This window comes from Phodopus roborovskii, unplaced genomic scaffold, assembly GCF_943737965.1.
Source record: "Phodopus roborovskii unplaced genomic scaffold, PHOROB, whole genome shotgun sequence".
Taxonomy (NCBI): domain Eukaryota; kingdom Metazoa; phylum Chordata; class Mammalia; order Rodentia; family Cricetidae; genus Phodopus; species Phodopus roborovskii.
Genome location: NW_026126469.1, coordinates 4834768 through 4854821, shown reverse-complemented (window position 1 = coordinate 4854821; position 20054 = coordinate 4834768). Strand labels below are relative to the sequence as shown.

At 39.6% G+C, this 20054-nt stretch overlaps 1 protein-coding gene across 1 annotated transcript in view; it reads right to left on the bottom strand.

Annotated features, from left to right (window-relative positions):
• Nucleotides 1-20054, bottom strand: part of LOC127226946 (sperm-associated antigen 6) — a 94195-nt gene that overhangs the window by 35351 nt on the left and 38790 nt on the right. Inside the window, exon 4 of the mRNA XM_051191118.1 lies at nucleotides 6197-6380. Within this exon, the coding sequence (XP_051047075.1) occupies nucleotides 6197-6380 (184 nt within the window). The remainder of the gene's footprint in view (nucleotides 1-6196; nucleotides 6381-20054) is intronic.

Genomic DNA, 20054 nt, shown 5'->3' with positions numbered 1-20054 from the left:
TGGGCACCCAAAATAAGTCAGCTAGCATAATACAGTATCACTCTATTTTCCTGTGAACTGTTGTTCCAACTTCATTTCTGTTGCTGTGGTAAATACCATGATCAAAAACAACTAAGGAAAGGAACTGGTGTATTTAAGCTTACAGGTTAGTTTATTGTTGAGGTAAGTCAGGGTAGGAACTCAAATAGGAACATTAAGCAAAAACTGTGTAGGAACACTGCTTTCTGCCTCACAGACAGGCTCATGTTTAGTTAGCTATCTAATTAAATGAGAATGCCCACTCCCATATGCTTATATGTTTGAATTCTTGACTCCCATTCGGTGGAACTATTTTGGAAAGATTAGGAGGCATGACCTTGTTGGAGGAGGTATGATCTTGTTGGGGTGGGTTTTGAAGTTTCAAAAGCCCATGCCATTCCACAGTTAGCTTTCTCTCTGTCTTGATGTTGTAGATCATGTGAGTTCTCAGCTACTAATCCAGTACTATACTTGCCTGCCTTCTGCCATGGCCTCTGACATGATGTTCATGGACTCAACTTCAGAAACTGTAAGCCCCCAGTGAACTCTTTCTTCTGTCTTAGTCATGGTGTCTTTTTATGACAGTAGAATAGTAACTAAGACAGAAGTTGGTGCTAGGAGTAGTGTGTTGCTGTGACAGGCCTGACCATGCTGTTACTTTGAGGGATGTGGAAGACTCTGGGACTTTGAACTAGGAGAACAGTTGGACACTGTAAATAAGGCTTATGAGCCATGCTATTAGGACCATGGAAGACAATAGTGCCAAGAACTGTGCAAACTGTGGAGGCCCAGCTCAAGAGGTTTCACATGGGAACAATATCAGCAACTGGGCTAGAGACCATTGTGCTATTTTGGCAGAATGTGGCTGTTTTCTGCCCTTGTCCTAAAAATCCACCTGAGGTAAAATGGAAGTTTTAAATTGATTTTGTTGGCAGAGGAGATTTTAAGGCAGCCTAATGTTGACTCTACCATGTGGTTGTTAGTAAACACTCTTGTGCAGATATGCAACCAAAAAAAAAAAAAAAAAGCTGAACAAAATGTACAGGAGATAAAGAGCATCAGGAAGGAAACTTAGTGTTAAGAGTGTTGGTTTGTGCTGAAAGAGATAAGGAGAAATGGAATAAAGGGAATTGTGTTCTCAGGGCAAGACCCACCCAGCTAAAAGAACTGCCCTAAGGAATTATCTGTTGCTAAGGAGCAACAAATCAAGACTTATGTAAATGTAACTCAAGGAGGGGTCAGGAACCAACCCAGGGAAGCAGCAGAAGGTGGTAACATCAGCCATATGGCTCCTGCTTTAGAGTCACAACAAATACAGGAATAAAGAGTTGTAAAATCTTCATAACTAAGGAAAGAAAGCTGTTGAGGCCCGGCATAGGATGAGAGAGTTCCCACACTAAGCTTTGGAGAGGCCACTGTGCGAAGCTGCAAAGGTGAAACCTGGATTGTGTTGGAGATGCCAGAGTCATACGATACTAATGTCTAGGGAAAAAAAATATTCAAACAATATTGTTCATTAAAAGAAAATATGATGCACACACAGTGACACAAAACAAAGCTGAAGCCTTAGACTAGGATAATTCCAGGTGCTCTCCACAGAGAACACAGACTCCTGTCCTCCCTTTCCCTGTGTGATGCCTCCTCTATTTCCCTGTGATTCCCTCCTCTATTTCAAGCCCAAAGTATGTTCACTGCAGACCTGATTGAAGCAAAATTCTTAACAAGAAAGTAAAGACTTCCCTTCTGCGGTGTGCATAGATATAGACAGACATAGGTATATTTTACTTATTCTAATGCATCATTAGCCAATTCTTTATACATGATTTTAACGAAGTCTTGTTCTATATATTCCTGTCTGATGTTTGTCCAGATGTCTGCATGAATTTTACCAATCTGTATCAACTTGTCTACCTTAGACTACAAATAACATCTTAGAGGACCCTAAAGAAGATATGAAAAATGCTTCAATGAAAACACAAACATTTTAATTATTAAAAGTAATTCAAGATACAAAAAATAGAATTTAACAAAGACACAGAATCACCAATGTTAAGCCATACTGAGATAAAACTCAAAAATAAAAACTCAGGAAGTCAAACAAAAAGTTCAGAGGAAAGCCTTACCAACAGACTGAATGAAGTAAACCAGGTCTTGAAGACAAGGTAGAAGATGTGAATAATGAAGTCAAAGAAAACATTAAAAATCCAGACACCAAACATACAGGAAATCTGGGACACTATGAAAAGACAAAATATACAAATGATGGGTATAGAAAAAGAAGAAACAATCAAGGTCAAAGACAACATCCTTAATAAAATCTTAGAAAAAAATTTCCCAGATCTAAGGAAAGACAAGTAGACATGCTAAAGTAAATAGGGGAAGATCATGAAGACTCAACCCTACTGCAGGCAACTAAGGAATGCTAGAATCAAAAGAAATAGTCTTCCCAGAGAAAAGCATACCAACTGGCTATCCAATATGAAATGGTAAGGTCTGAACATATACGTACAAATAACATTATACAAACTGAACAAAGCACACTTATAATTTTAGGAGTATATGGATATACATATAATTAATGAAAAAGAGGCTATGAATTTGAAGACAGCAAAGAGAGGTAAATGGGGTGGGGTTGGAGGGAGGAAAGGAACAGCCTGGTGCTGCAAACCTAGCCAAGAAACCAAGAATGGAGACAGACCTCTCCCCCACAATGAGAACCTACTACTGATGGGGAATGTCCTATTGTATATGTTTCTTTTATTGGTTAATAAATAAAACACTGATTTGATAATTGGCCAGACAGGAAGTGATGTAGCTGGGTAGAAACTTGCCACTAGCTAACCATAGAAGTCTGGAGGTCTGTACAGACTGGAAGTGACATAACTGGGCAAAATCAGGATATAAGCAGGGACAAACAAGAATATTAATGAAGACACTGAGCAGTCATCATATAGTAGGCATACCCCGTTTGGTAAGACCAAATGGAAATATTTAGATTAATAGAAGTGGGTTAATAATTAAGGAAGAGCTAGCCAATAAGAAACACTAGTCAATAGCCAACAGCTTTGTAACTAATATAGCATCTGTGTGTTTATTTGGGGCTCAAGGGCCACAGTACCTGCCATGCCAGAAACATTCATGTTACTACTACTACTACTACTATTTCCCTAAATTAATATAGTCCCCATCTGTCTTCAAAATGCTTATCTTTATAAATGCTTGTCTTTATACCCATAGATCAGTGCAGCTCTCACCACTCATCACAGAGGCTTCTTCTTGAAGATGCTTTTAGGAAGATCCACAACTAGCCAAACTGCAGAGGGTAAGTGACCATGGAATAGTCAGCCCCATGAGTAACAACTCTTTTACCTAAGGCTTGGGAAACATGGCAGATGAGCAGGGAAACAGATTTAAGTACCTAAAAAGAATGTGGCTGCTACAAGACAGTGTCTTCTGACCAGAATGGTGATGCTGTGCCCAAGAACTCTCAAAGACCTGAAAACCAGTTATCATGCCAACACAAATGGGGAAAGTTTCACGGTTGCCAACGGATGTGAAGGAAGGAGAATCAGTTGTCTTGAGGGGCAAGTTCCCAATCCTAAATAAATGTTCATGCAGGCAACATTAATTAGACTCAGTGGCCATGGATTTGAGAGAAGGTGAGAGTGGGGACACAAGAGGACTTGGAGAAGGGAGAAGTAGAAATATTGGGTAGTCATGTATTAAAGTCTCAAACCCAATAAAACTCACTAGGTAAACAAAAAAGGTAAAATAAGACAAAAGTAGAATGATGTGCTAGATAGTTTTATGTCAACTTGACACAACTTAAAGTCATTAGAGAGGAAGAAATCTCAAATAAGATGCCTGCAAAAGACCAGGATGTGGGAGAGCCTATAGTGCATTTTCCTAATTAATGATTGATGAGGGAGGGCCCAGCCCACTGTGGGTGGTACCTTGATAGGATAATAATCAACTATATAGAAAACAGCCTGGTATTGGCATAAAAATGGACAGGTTGACCAATGGAATCAAATTGAAAATCCTGATATTAACCCACACACCTATGAACAACTGATTTTCGACAAAACAGCTAACATTATACAATGGGGTGAGAACAGCATCTTCAACAAATGGTGCTGGCACAATTGGATGAGGGTGTGTAGAAGACTACAGATAAACCCATGTCTGTCGCCATGCACAAAACTCAAGTCCAAATGGATCACAGACCTCAACATCAATCCAACCACATTGAACCTCTTAGAAGAGAAAGTAGGAGGTACCCTTGAACAAATTGGTATAGGAGACCGCTTACTGAACATAACTCCAGGGGCACAGACACTGAGAGAAACAATAAATGGGACATCTTCAAACTTAGAAGCTTCTGTAAGGCAAAGGACACAGTGGACAAGACCAAATGGCAGCCCACAGACATGGAAAAGATTTTCACCAATCCTATATCTGACACAAAGAAATCAAGAAACTAGTCAACAAAACACCAACTAACCCTATTAAAAAATGGGGTACAGAACTGAAGAAAGAAATCTCAATAGAGGAAATCAAAAAGGCTGAAAGACACTTAAGAAAATGCTCCACATCCCTAGCTATCAGGGAAATGCAAATCAAAACAACTTTGAGATACCATCTTACTCCTTCCAGAATGGCTAAAATTAGAAACACCAATGATGACTCATGCTGGAGAGGATGTGGAGAAAGGGGAACACTCCTCCACTACTGGCGGGAGTGCAAACTCGTACAGCCATTTTGGAGATCAGTATGGCGGTTTCTCAGGAAAATGGGAATTAGTTTACCACAGGACCCGGCAATCCCCCTCTTAGGCATATACCCAAAGGATTCACATCCATGCAACAAAGACATCTGTTCAACTATGTTCATAGCAGCACTATTTGTAATAGCAAGAACCTGGAAGCAACCTAGATGCCCCTCAATTGAAGAATGGTTAATGAAGATGTGACACATCTACACAATGGAATACTACTCTGCAGAAAAAAATATGGTATCTTGAAATTCGCAGGCAAGTGGATGGCACTTGAAGAAACCATCCTGAATGAGGTAACCCAGTCACAAAAAGAGGAACACAGTATGAACTCACTCATATATGGATTTTAGACATAGAGCAAAGGATCACCAGCCTATAATTCACACCACCAGAGGAACTAGGATACAAGGTGTATTCTAAGAGATTCATACAAAGTCCCTCACAGAACTGGTAATGGAAAAGTCCCCCAGAGCCTCAGGGGAAGTGGGGGGGGGGGACAGCGAATGGAGAGAGAAGTAGCAGAAAACAAGGGGGAGGAAAGGAAAACATGTGCAACCAGGAAGATTGAGCCTGGTTAGGAATAGAAGACAGGAAAGAAAGAGAGAGAGAGAACATAAAAGAGGGAGCCAATATTGGTTTGAAGATAAAATTGAACACAAAGAAAGGGTAAGGAGGAGGGAGGGTGGAAGGGAGACAAAATAAATAAATAATAAAAGAAAAACTAACAAAAAAATCAAAAAAAGAAAGAGAGGATGGAAGGAAGGAAAGTAAAAAAGACAAAGAACCACTGATCTACATATTATGCAATGAATTTTAATATATGGATTATGCAATGAATTTTAATATATGGATTAAGCATGACAATAACATTCTTTCTCAATTAATTTTCTTATGTTCTATTTTCTGTCTCTACTGATGGTTCTAGTTTTATGGGCTGTCATCGGTGTTCTCAGGAGTAGACAGTCACATGGACTTGGCAGTCAGAATTAAACACAAATTCTGATGCTACCATTCACATAACTTCAGGTATCCTCTCTACGTACACTGTTTAGTAGGAACCTAAATGAGAAATCTGCAATCAAAATGAGACAATGGCATCTGGAATTCAAGGCACAGAGTCAGGCCTACAACTATTCAGTACACAGTAGCTGCTATTTTATACATAAACACAATGAAAAGAAACATAAGTTTTGACACCATTCTTTTCCTTCAAATTTTTCTTCTTGTAAGACCAATATGTATAGATATATTGTGAGAATGTGGTCCAAAAAGCTGGACTGTCATTCAAAACCTGATTTCTCATCATGTATACTATCAACCTAAAACTCAATCTAATGTTTATTGAAACTGGGTTTATGTAATAAATCTGGAGTTGCCTTATTTTCAAATATGTTCTATTACCTGTATTATGTCTTGCAATATATCCCAGTGCCCAGGCTGCAGCCTCCTTAACACCAGGGTCAAAATCCTCCAAGCATATCACCAATGTGTCCAGAGCTCCACAGTCAACTATGGCCTGGGCCAGCTGAGGGGAATGTTTACCAACTGCTCTCAGGACAAAGGCAGCTGCTTTCTTGTAGAAACGCTATTAGGGAAAAGAGAAGAACAAACCAAAACCAGCTTTAAAATTACATTAAGGAATGTCTAACAGATCTGGAATACATAAGAGAAGATTTAACCTGAAAAATCACTGATTCTTTGAAACTCTCCCATTGCTCCTCTTTGGTAAACTGAAAATAAATTATATTTAAAATTACATTTTCAAGTGTCTTACACTTAAGTATGCATTTGTAAATAGTAAAAGTCAAATATAAACAAAATGCTTTCTGTAATTTCACAAAGCATGAGATTTTATGATGCTGAAGATATTACTTAACTCATGGGAACACTGAGATTGCTCAAATACATCACTGTGCTCTGTCAATTCATTCATTTCCTTTGTTTGCCTCAGCCTCTAAGCATGGCAGGACTTTCATGACCTCAATTAAGTAAGTTATCCTGCAATAACAATCATATTCCAACATGTTCATAGCAGTAACCACATAAATATAAAGGAAAAATAGTCATATATTTTAATTTTCTCCTTGTAAGGAAATTAGTTAAACAGTAGAATATAAGTTATTTGTCCCTTTTAGAAATGTGCACACAGATCTCCAGGGAAACCAGGAATATTAATCACACATGATGGTCCTCTCAAAGGAAAGGACATAAAATCTGTATTTCCATCTAGAAGCCTGGGAATTAGAGATTAGCAGCCCGGTGATCTGTGTTATCTAAAGGGCCAGGCCATATGAAGCTTCCACGACCAGGACTATAGGCATCCAGTAGCCTTAACAAAACATTAGCTTCTACCAATCCAAGAGCTAAGAACATAGCAGATAAAGCATCTTAAACATGTAGAATAGCTCCCTGCATCTTACTATACCTGCCTATTTTTACCCACAAATGCATCTTATATTAGTGTTGATATGACTTTCTTTGTTCTGTAAAACTATAAAAAGGCTGTGAAACTGCTTCCATGTTGCAACATGGAATTTGTGGTAATCTAAATCTGTGTCCCTGAGATACAGTCCCTTTAAGAAGAGAGCTGTAATTTTTATGTCAACATATATCATGGACACAAGGAAAAAGATCTACTATTATCATTCACCTAAATGAACATGTAATAAAATGACTCCTAATGATGTTCTGCTATACCATAGACCAGTACACAGCTGAAAAGCTTCTTGCAGTAGATTGTAATTAATATGGAGAATCAAATTTGTAGGATGTGAAAGATCTTGGAGCACTGAGCCCTACAGAGATGTCTTTATCAACTCCCTTCCCTCAAGGCTCAGGGATCTACATGGAAGAGAAGCAGGAAGATCCCAAAAGCCAGAGGTGGTGGAAACAGCATTTTCCAGATACAATAGGACACTTGCACATACCAACTCACAGAGATTGTGACTAAATGCACAAAATGTGTATAAGCTCAAGCCAGGCAAAATCCAAAAATGAAGAAAGAGAAGTGGACAAGAAGCTATTTGAAACTGATACTTGCTGGGAAAGGAAAACCAGGTTTCTTCAATGGAGTGATATTAGGTACATCAATCACATTTCAGGGCAAGCCTCACACTCAGGAGTATTTGGCTGACAGAAATTGGGCTCATTGTTTTTTTGTGTGCTTTTATTTAGTTTTGCTTTAATTGGGGTTTGTGCTGGGTTTTTCTTTTAAAGAGAAATAATGAACATGACATTGGGAGAGCAGGGGTGTGAAAGAGGGGTGTTGAGGAGTTGAAGGAGTAGAAAGAATATGATCAAAATACATTGTATTAAATTCTCCAAAAACAAATAAAAGTATTAAAAAAAAGAAAGGAAGAGGCCAAATGTCTATATTAATAAATGACATGATTCTATACTTAAAAATCCCTATTGATGACAACAGAAAAGTGTTAAACTTAATAGTGTCAATAAATTTTCAGTGTACAGTAACTTTCATATAAGCAAGTAATGAACTTGCTGAGAAAATATAGAATAAATATCTCATTCACAATAGCTTCAAAAATATAACTTGAAAGTAAGTGCTAAGGAATAAGCATAAATAAGGAATTGGAAGACCTCTATACTGAAAATGTTAAGATGCTGAAACAATAAATTAAATTAGTTACTACAAGATGGAAAAACATTCATAACCCCAGGAAATAGAATTCCCCCAGGAATCTCCTGCTGAGAAAGGGAATGCTTAAGCCCCAGGAGTCTCCTGAGAAGAAACTTTTCTGCTAGAAAAAGATTGAAAACTAACTAAGACAGAGGTAGGGAGGGAAGACGTGAACTCTACCCTTGTGAAGGAAGATGGAGAAGTCGCTGGATTTCTTTGTTACTATTCCAAAAGTAGGCACATGGAATATATCTGCTTTTATTGCTTTTCATGCTTAGTTTGGCTTCTTTAATTGGTTTATTGAGACCAGGTAGCTGAACTTGGCTACTTGAGTCACTAAGTCCAGTAATGTAACACTTAATATTTGTCAAAGGTGCCAAAAACATACAATGGAAAAAAGATCAACAAATAGCCCTGGCAGAACTGGATAAACACCTATAATGAATGAAAATGTACCTATATCTCTCACCCTTTACACACACAAAACAAAGACCCTTCCTTTAAAACATCAAGCACTGCAGTTCCAGAGGAAAACACAGGGAATACACTCAGGATAAGTAAACAAGCATTTCCTGCACAGGACTCCAGTAGCACAGGACATAGCCCTAAAAATAACAAATGAGACTGCATGAAATTAAGTGTTGGCATGTGAGAAACTGTCTTTTCTTTCGAATATACCTAACACATCAAGAGATAGTAATCTACGCCCCTGCTGTGTTGTGAGATTCTTGTGTACATGCCTTTCATGAGATTCTTGTATACATGCCTTATCGCCCAATCCCTGGATGACACACATCCCTGATATTTAACTCTCACATCCTTCCCTGTTGTGCCCACTAAGAATTAGTGAATTGTGGCATATTGTAAGATTACCTCCCACAGACACCATGCCATGCTAGGACACAAATTAAGTGAGCTCTTGCCTTGCTGCACTTGCTTGCCCAGTTTGGAACCTGTACACTCCTTTGCAAAAGTAAATTGTCTTGCTTTGTTCAAATGTCTCTGTGTAACACTGGGGATATTAGTTTCCAACAATCTGGGATTCTTTGCCAACAATTTGGGAGTTTGGCCAGGATTTCAAACTCATCTGGGAGAGTATTTGGATTACTTTCCTTGGATAATTGCTTCATGGCCCCATTTTGGTGACCCCCAGTGTCTCAATCAAATGGTACTTTTGGATAAGCAACAATTTCAGGACAGAAAGTTTCTTAGCTTCTCCCTGTAGGCCCAGGCAAGCATGACAGCAACCAGGCAACCATGTACAGACCAATAAAAGGAAAGTCACAAGCACATCTGAGGACAAATGGGCAAGTTCTTCGTTTGTCTTTCTTCAGGCTGTAAGCAAATTCCTGATGCTCTGTCTACCTGGGGAACAAAATCCAAAGGCCCTGTTTTTTTGGTTTTTTTTTTTTTTTTTTTTTTTGATTTTTTTTTGTTTTGTTTTGTTTTTTGTTTTGTTTTTTGTTTTTTATTTTTTGTTGGTTTTTTTTTTGGTTTTGTTTTGGTTTGGTTTGGTTTTTGGTTTTTTGAGGGGTTTTTTGTTTGTTTGTTTTGTTTTGTTTTTTCTTGCTCAGGCTTTTCTAGCTGGCTGCTGGCCATGTGGTAGAGCCAAATAACAACAAATCTAATGCCTTATCTTCTTCCCCTGGGCATAGGATTCTGCCTTCTTCCCCTCCCCACCAAGGTTCCCTAGGAGAACCCCAGAGTCTTTGAATCAGGTTTGGGGGAAGGGAGGAGAAAAAAAGGCTGGTTGGTATGGTCTGATACTGCCTTAACCATGTGGTCTCCAGGCACTTGCTTCTCTAATCGGGCAAAAGCTCCACACAGGCTATTGAGGTTTTAAATCAAGATTAACTATTTATAAAAATTTGATTTCTAAAGGACTTAAGATTCCCTCACACAGAGAGCATCACAGAGCTATTTGATCTCAGTCCACATCATGCATGAATGGGACAAAATGACACCAAAGCTACTCTCTCCTTACTTGGATATATATTTTAAAGAAAAGGCGGTAACTCCACATTGAATTTGTGAGAAACAAGGGTCCAAGAAGGCCTTGTTCTCTGATGGAATTAGTTTATCAAGAAGCTAAGCTTCAACAAAAAGAAGCCATGTGCCTTTGCCACCATTTTGGCTGGTGATCCCATTAAGATGGTAGCCACCTTGAGTTCCAAAATATACAAAGAACTCAATAAGCTACCCACCAAAATACCAAATAATTCAATTAAAAAGTGGGATAGAGAACTAAACAGGGAATTCTCAATAGAGGACTCTAAAATGGCTGAAAGACACTTAAGAAAGTGTTCAAAATCCTTAACCATCAGGGAAATGCAATTCAAAGCAACTGAGATACCATCTTACACCCATCAGAATGTGATAGTGTATGCTGGAGAGGATGTGGAGAAAGGAGAACACTCCTCCATTGCTGGTGGGAGTGCTGGTGGGAGTACAGTCACTTTGGAAATCAGTATGGTAGTGCCTCTGGAAAATAGTCTACCTCAAGATCCAGCAATTCCACTGTTAGGCATATACCCAAAGTATGCACATTCATACAACAAGGACATCTGCTCAACTATGTTCATAGCAGCATTATTTGTGACAACCAGAACCTGGAAGCAACCTAAATGCCCCTCAACTGAAGAATGGATGAAGAAGATGTGGTAATTCACACAATGGAATTCACACTACTCAGCAGAAAAAAACAATGGAATCTTGAAATTTGCAGGCAAATGGATGGGACTAGAAGAAACCATCCTAAGTGAGGGAACCCAGTCACAGAAAGACAAACATGGTATGTAATCATTCATATACGGATATTGGACATAGAGCAAAGGTTTACCAGAATACAATCCACACCTCCAGAGAAGCTGTGAAACAAGGAGGACATACATCCCTCCTCCCTCCCCCCCCCCGCCCCAGTGAAGGGGAAAGGGACAAGAGCCCCTGAAAAAAATGGGAGAATGAGGGGAGAGGGGAGGGAGGAGAACATGAGGGTCAGGAAGATTGAATGGGGAGATGAATAGAGGAAAGCAAGAAAAAAGATACCTTAATAGAGGGAGTCATTAAGGTTTAAAGAGAAATATGGCACTAGGAAATTGTACAGAGATCTACAAGGATGACCCCAGCAAGGAATCTAAGCAATAATGGAGAGGCTACATTAAATGCCCTTTCCCTATAATAAGAATGATGACTACCTTAAATGCCATCCTAGAGCCTTCATTTAGTAGCTGATGAAAGCAGAGGGCAGAGATCCATAGCTAAGCACCAAGCCAAACTCATGAATCCAGTTTCAGAGAAGGAGGAGTGATAAACAAAGAGTCAAGACCACGCTGGGAAAACCCACAGAAACAGCCGGCCTGAGCAAGTGGAAACTTATGACCCCAGTCTGACAGCTGGAGAACCAACATAGGACCAAGCCAGGCCCCCTGAACGTGGGTGTCAGCTAGGAGGACTGGGAGGTCTATGGGACCTCTGGCAGTGGAACCAGGATGTAGCCCCAGTACAGAAACGGACTTCGGGAACCCATTCCCTATGGAAGGGTACTCCCTTAACCTAGACACACGGGAGGTGGGGGAGGGGAAACTAGGCTCTACCCCAAATAGCTTGACAGACTTTGATGACCTTTCACGGAAGGCCTAGGGAGTGGATGAGAGATGGGATGCTGGTCTGGTGGGGGATATGGGAGGATAGGAGGGAAAGGGAACTGGGATTTATTTGTAAAAATAAGAAAAAATATTAAATAATAATAAAAAATAAAGACATGAACACCATCTTGGCTACTCATATCAATATGCTAGCATTGTTACCTTGATTAATACAACCATGTGGAATATTTCTTTACTCTGTATGAATATATGTCACAGTGATTGGTCTAATAAAGAAGCTGACTGGCCAATAACTGAACAGAATAAGGTTCAGTGGGAAAGCCAAACTGAGAATGTTGTAGAGAAAAAGAACGGAATTCTGAGTTGCGAGCAGATGCAAGGAGAAACAAGATGAACATGCTGTACTGAGAAACGGTACCAGGCCACATGGCAAAGCATAGATAATAAATATGAGTTAACATGTTACTAGTACCAAGCCTAAGCTATTGGGTGAGCATTTATAATATTGATTCTCCATATCAGTTATTTTTAAACTGGCAGGAGGGGAAGAGAAGCCCAACTACAAATGCCATCCCAATGTGGGGCAACACAGGTCCACATAAAACCTGAGAAAGCTTAAAAAGGGGGGTTCCATGTGCACAAGAACAGAGTCATCCATGCCTACTTGATAGCTGCCTTCTGTTGGATAGGTTTGGTTTGCTAGTGCCAGACAGAGGATGGCTTCCTTCAGACAGCTTCCTGGTCTGTGCTAGCAGCACTGGCATAGCTCTTTTAAGAGCCCCTGCTCAGAACAGTTAAAAGGGGTTTAAGAGCAGCAGGAGGTCCTCTAAATGGTGGCAGTGTGGACCCAACAACTTCCCAGAGTTGGGGCGGGAAATGTGGCTCTCACCAGTACCTCCACCAAGAAGCTAGGCCTCTTGGGGGAACCAAGCAGGGCAGAGCCAGTCGCCAGAGCAGAGGCAGAGGTCCTAGCCACAATGCTTGGCAGTTTAAAGGCTACGTGGTCACAAAACCATTTATAGATACACAATAAAGCCAGATTCAGTAAGAAAAAAAAATCTCTAAATAGGTTACAGTGTGTTTAAAAATATACATAGTCTTGGGACAGAAAAGAGAAGGTATAGACAATCATAAAAAAGAAATAAAATAAAACAATAAAGTCCTTAAAAGGGGAGTAAAGTAATATAAAAGAAAAAAGCCACATAAAGATGGGAAATACAGAGATTCTAGATCCTTTATGTTATTGTGTTGTCTTTAAATTTTTGACTCCTAAGAGACACTGAATTAAAGCTGCTAGATTAAACCAACCTGTATATTTTAAAAATATGTTGGCATCAAACTTTAAGTCAAATATATATTGCATTGGGGGAGAAGTTATGCTTTTAATGAAAAGTTGTGGATTCATTACTGGCTAAAGAAAATCAGGTTTGATCAAAGAAGATGCCTTGAAAATTCTGACTATAATAATAAAGAAATAAACCTTAAAAAGCTACAAAACATGTAAGATATATATTTATGTGCTCAGATAGATAGATAGATAGATAGATAGATAGATAGATAGATAAATAGATAGATAGATATAGAGATAGAAATATCTCTAAGAAAATCATCTTTGGCTAACTTGTGTATGACATACAGTCTTTAGTTATATTAATACAAAATGTGTGCTACCATTAAGAGTTTATATATTTTCAGAACAAGGAGACCAAACACCAATAAAAATGGATGGCCCAGATGATCCAACATCTCAGAGAATCTCTGTTACAAATTCAAGGCTGCTGGCTGAGATGATCCAGCCTCACAGACTGCTCCAGCCAAGATTTAACAATTATCCAGAGTTTCTCAAGGTTCCCCCCCAAAGTTATCAGGGTCTGCATTCCAAGAAATATGTTTGGCATACATGTCAGATCACAGTCAAACATGAAAGAAGTCAGGACAAGAACTCATGTAGAAGCAGGAACAATGGATGGAAACTTCGTACTGGCTTTCTCTTCATGACTTTCTCAGAATGCTTATTATACAACTCAGGAGATCCTGCCCAGGGGTGGCACTCCTAAAGTTGTTTGAGTGCTTCCACATCAATCATTAATTAAGAAAATACCCTACAAGGATTCCCACAGGACAAACTAATGCAGGCAATTCCTCAACTGACATCCCCTCTTCCTAGATACATCTAGGTTTGTGTCAAGTTGACAAAAGCCAACTAGCACATAGGACTTTCTTGCTATTCTAACATGCCACCACCACCTACTGTCTAAAAACTTAACCCTTAAATCACTTAAAAGCCAGATCAGAAATCAGATGTCAAACACTTCTGGCATCTCTGCCTTCTAGCAAGGATGAGACTGCCTAGAAGACTGGTTACCTCTAGCCAATTTCTGCCTCCTATTTTCATCATCCCCAGCTCTGCAGAAGTAACTCTTATTTCCTTTATGTACTTGTATATGTGACAGTTGTGTAGCTTGGTCTTTTTGTGGGACTCCTAACAGTGGGAGGAGGGGCTGTCTCTGACTCTTTTGTTGGTTTTTTGGGACCTTATACCTCATACTATCCAGCCTTAACACAAGGGGAGGTGCTGAGTCTTACTGCAACTTTATATGCCATATTTTGTTGTTATCTGTGGGAGGCCTGCACTCTTTCAAATAGAAACAGAGGAGGAGCTTTTTAGGGGGCAGATCAGAGGTGGGGTGATGGGAGATGCCATTATGTAAATATGTTTCTCATACTGGTTAATGAATAAAGCACTGTTGGCCAATAGGAAAGGAAGATAGGAGGGACTAGGAGACAAGGAGGAGAGAGGAAGTAGGAAGGAAGAGTCAAGATGAAGGGTCTGGAGAAAGCAGAATGCCGGCCGGCTCCCCCGTAAGAGAAGACCACGTGAATACATAGATCAGCAGAAATGGGTTAATACTTAAGACAGAGCTAGCCGATAAGAAACTAGTACCGGGCCAATAGCATTGTATCAAATACAGAGTCTCTGTGTATTAATCGGGGCTGGCGCAGCGGCGGGACAAGATCAGGCGGCAGGCGGAAAAAACCTTACTCCTTACAGTGGGGAGTTACTTGGACGAGAGGAGGGAGGGGAAACTGTGGTCAGAATGTAAAATAAATGTTTAAAAATACACAGAAACGTATTCTTCATATCTCCAACTCCTTTCAGCTTTGTTAACTACAGCATGCTTCTCTCCCTTGAGCTGGTTCCATACCCTATAAGCAACTCTCCTTGGCAGGACCCTATGACTTTGGCATCTCCAACTGCTTGGGGTCTCCAACATAATCAGGCTTCACCTTCACAGCTTCATACAATGGCCTCTGGGCCTTCACAAAAGGATAACCCTGAAACACATCTGGTGTTGGTGGCTTCCCTTAGCCACAGAGGAAGATTCCATAACCTCTTTCCTGTATTCTTGACACTAAAGGCGGCACCATGTGGCTGAAGCTGCCAAGTTCTGCTGCTTGACAGAGCTGGAACTTGGTTCCCTCCACTTGTTTAATTACATTTATGTCAGCTTTCTGTTGTTGATGGTGTCCTTCACTGCTTAAGTTTCTCTCAGCTGGGTCTGGTCTTAACCTGAGGTCACTACTTTATCCCATTTAGCATCAGGCTTTTCTAAACTTTTTATTACATTGAGTAGAGGACTTGGCTCCAATACTTCCTTTGTTGATGCTCCTTTTCTCCTCAAACTGTACATTTTCTATTTCTCTTTGTCCAGCTTGCTCCTTTTTCATTGTAGATCTCTGTAAGGGTGACCACTAGTAACCCCTGTCTTGAAATCTCCTCTGCCAGTGCTCTTAACCCAAGAATCCTCAACTTAGCCCTAGGAAGACTTTTAGGACAAAAGTAAAAAGCATCCATATTCATTGCTAGAATATCACAAGAATGATTTCCAAGCCACTTACTAATATTCTTATCCTCTGAAACCTCTTGAGCTGGGCTGTTAAAACTCTTAGCATTACCATCTTCCATGTTCCTACTAGACTAGCCTAGTAAACACCTCTTAAAATGTTCAACTATTTTTCCAGTTCAAAGTCCCAAAATCTCCCATATTCTTCCAAAAGTCAGCATGGCCAGGCCTTTCACAGCAATAATTCACCCATGGTACCAACTTCTGTCTGAGTCACTATTTTATTGCTGTGAAGATGCACCATATACAGCAACTCTTACAAAAGAAAGTATTTAATTGAGAGTTGCTTACAGTTTCAGAGGTTTAGTTCATTATCATCAGTTGGGGAATATGGTGGCATGCAGGCAGACACTGGAGCAATAGTTGGGTGTTATAGCAGTTTTCTTGCCAGCCTTGACCAACATCAGCATCATTTCCAAATAACACACAGAGACACTTTATTAGATATAAAGCTGTTGGCCTGTTACTAGCATTTCTTATTGGCTAGCTCTGTCTTAAATATTAACTCATTTCTATCAATCTAAGTATTTCTACTTGGTCTTGGCTTACCAGAGAAAGGAACCGGACCTCTTACTCCTCTTGATCCCACATTTTGACTCTCCTACTACATCTCCCAGAATCCTCCTTGTCTCCTAGTCCCACCTATCTTGCTTTACTATTTGCCAACAGTACTTTATTCATTAACCAATAAGAGAAATATATTTACAGAATGACATCTCCCATCAGTTGGGGGCTACATCCTGAGCATGGGCAGAGACAGAGAGTCTAGCATAGACTTTGAAACCTCAAAACCCAACCCCAGTAACACACTTCCTCCAACAAGGCCACACCTTTTAATCCTTTCAAATAGTGTCACTTCCTGGTGACCAAGCATTCTAATGTATGAACCTAGGAGGGTCATTTCTATTGAAACCACCACACCAGTATTTCACCTGAAAGAGGTTAATATCTAGAATATACAAAGAATTCTTTAAATGGTTGAGAACCATTTGTTAAATGTTTAACACCTTTAAAAATCAGGGAAGCACAAATTAAACTACTCTGAGATTTCATCTTACCCTGTCACAATACCCAAGATTAATAAAACATGACAGCAGATGCTGGCATGGATCCGCAGAAATGGAAACACACCTACACTGATGGTGGGAATGTAAACTGGTACAACTACTACAGAAATGAGTGTGGAGTTTTCTCAAAAAGCTTAAAATGAATCTACCACAATAGCCAGAAAATACAAATGAACTAGATGCCCGTCAACTAATGAATGAATAATAAAATGTTCATTTGTACACAATGGAATTATTATTTAGCTTTTAAAAATGAAATTTAAATACAAGAGAATGAAGCTGTAAACAATATTCCTGAGTGAGGCAATCCAGTCTCAGAAAGACAAATATCACACACTTTCCCTCATTCATGGGTGTTAGTTTTGGATCTTCAAATATGTGGTTTTCATTTGGAATACCCACTGTGGTCAGAAATTTGTTAAGAGGCTTGGTGGCAGAGGTGATAGAATACACTAATATGAAGGAGTTAAATGGAATTATGAAATAGAAAGGGGTAATTTGGAATGAGGGTGGGACGGCAGAATAGATGAGATAATACAGGAAGGATAACTAACACTAAAGGTCTTTTAAAAGAAAATATGGAAAGCCATTACTACAGAAGCTTCCTAAAATATATACATATGTGTTGTTGTTGTTGTTGTTGTTGTTTTTTCCTACAGCACAGTGGCTGCACCTGATCCCATTACTGCCTCATCTGCTGACTATACCTTTGTGCCTTGCTGCTGAGGTCACAGCCCAGGGAGCCTTCACATCTCCCTGCCACTGGCTCAGCCACCACCATGTTTTAACTATGTCTTTTTATTTTACCAATAAAGACTCAGAAGCCAGATGCTGGGGTGAAAACCTACAAGCTCAGAGAGGTAGAGAAAGCAGCTCTCCGCCATGTCTCATAAAGACAGCTCTCTCCTACATCATCTGAAACAAAACTCCCCAAACTGGATTTTCCCTTCTACTACCTGTGCCTCTCTCTCCACCCTCCCAACTTCACCTCACTCTCTATGGTTACCTCCATTCAACTTGTTGCTTGCTTCACCTCTTCACCTATGGTTAATTTTATTTAAATGCAATCTCCAGGTTCACAATGTGATCAAATATCCCACAATACATATACATATATTAAAAGAATTTTAATGGAGATATGCTACAGCAGGAGATAATAGTCCAACTAGACAACTCATGGCAGCAAATTAAAAACCCAGTACCAGGAACTGGTTACCTCTTTTTGAGTTTTTGGCCTATGAGATAACATAGGTCCATAGGCATCACAGGATATTGCAATACTCTTAGTTACCCTCCAGACCTTGATGACAAAACCCTATTGCTAAAGATACCACATACTGAAGTCATAGAACACAGGTAAATCAATATGGGTGTCACCTAGAATCGTCATCCCTACTGGATCATTCTCATAGTTCTTGAAGGTGCTATGGAAGCTCCCATAGGAAAAGGGTAACCATTTCTGTAGGCTACAACAATTACTAGCCTAACAGAAAATGCCAGTGTGATACTGGCATTAATGTTATGGAAGTGATCAACCACTTTCTGATTGGATTTAAGCCTGTTCCATGAGATAGAAGTCATACCTGACACTGCCATAGGCCCTAGGAGAGAATCCAAAAGCATTATTCTGCTAAATGGACATATTATTTAAATGACCCCTATGAACTTATTACTATACACACAGGTAAATGCAACTCTTAATTCTCATCAGAGAAACTTCCCCCCACAGTAAATGACAATTAACACAGAGCCCCTCAGCTAATCAATGTAGAGAACAGGAAACTATATATAGAGTGTTCTGCACTAAATGGGATGCACATATTATATCCACCCCCAGTAGTAGGGTGGTTCATAGAAGAAAGGGTGCTAGAGGCAGAGCTTGTAGATAACATCAAGGAAACTGTTTTCCAGATACAAAAAGGCAGTCACACAGGAATTGTGAAATCATGCACAATACCTACACAAGCTCAAGCCGAACAATAATTCCAGTGAAGAAGAAAGAAGTGAGCACAAAATCCCAGTGAAAAACTAAATGAGGAGCTCTTGGCATTTGACAGCTGTTGGGAGAAAATGAATCAGTTTCCTTTAATGATGTGAAGCCTGGATGGCCAACCATATCCCAGAGCAGGCCTCACTCCCAAGGGTAGCTGGGTAACACAAACTGAACTTGATGGAGCACAAGAATGAGGAAAACACCGTTTTCTTTGAATTGGGAAGGTGAGGTAGAGAGGTTGGATATGGAAGGAGTTGGGGGAAGGAATGAATATGATCAAAATACACTGTATGGTATTCTCAAAGAATTAGTAAAAATCTTTGAAAGATGCAGACAAAAACCACACATTTTGTCTCACCTGTAGATCCTGGCTTACAATGTTTATATGATGTGGTTATAGGACATGGAAAAAGGAAGCCAAGTGAGACCTATCAGGCACAAGTAACATGAACAAAGTTCAGGTTATGGAGTCAAAGAGAAGGTCGGGGGGGGCGGGTAGACGATGGGAAGAAAACAAGAATCAACAAGGCTGAAAATGTTATGGTGAAAGCTAATACTGTGCACAAAAGTAAAACATTTAAATAAAAGAGAGCACAGATTTTTTTAAGTGAAGCAAAAACACAAGATTTGAATCTACTTAGAAAAAAAACTTGAAATCTCAAGAGAAGTGGCTCCAGGCTGGTGGAAGAAGGGGACATGTGGTGTACTCTTGCTGTCCATCACTTTTCTGTCTGCAACTATCTCTTTATAGTTGGCAGACATTAACTCATATTCAGAAAATTTCTGAAACCTTTTAAGTGGAACTCAAAATAGCAGAGCCACCTGACCAAAGGGAGAGCAAGAATTTTGGAAGAGGAAAGCCTATGAGTAGCTACTGAATGGGGCATGCATAGGAAAATGAAAGCTTGTGATTCTGTGCAGAGATATTACTAAATGACTCTCAAAGCTATACACTAAATCAACTTTTTTGCACAATTATACTTTTCTCTTGTAAAATACATCATAAAATTTTATTTTTTCATGTTAAAGTGTACAAATCAATGTTCAAAGCC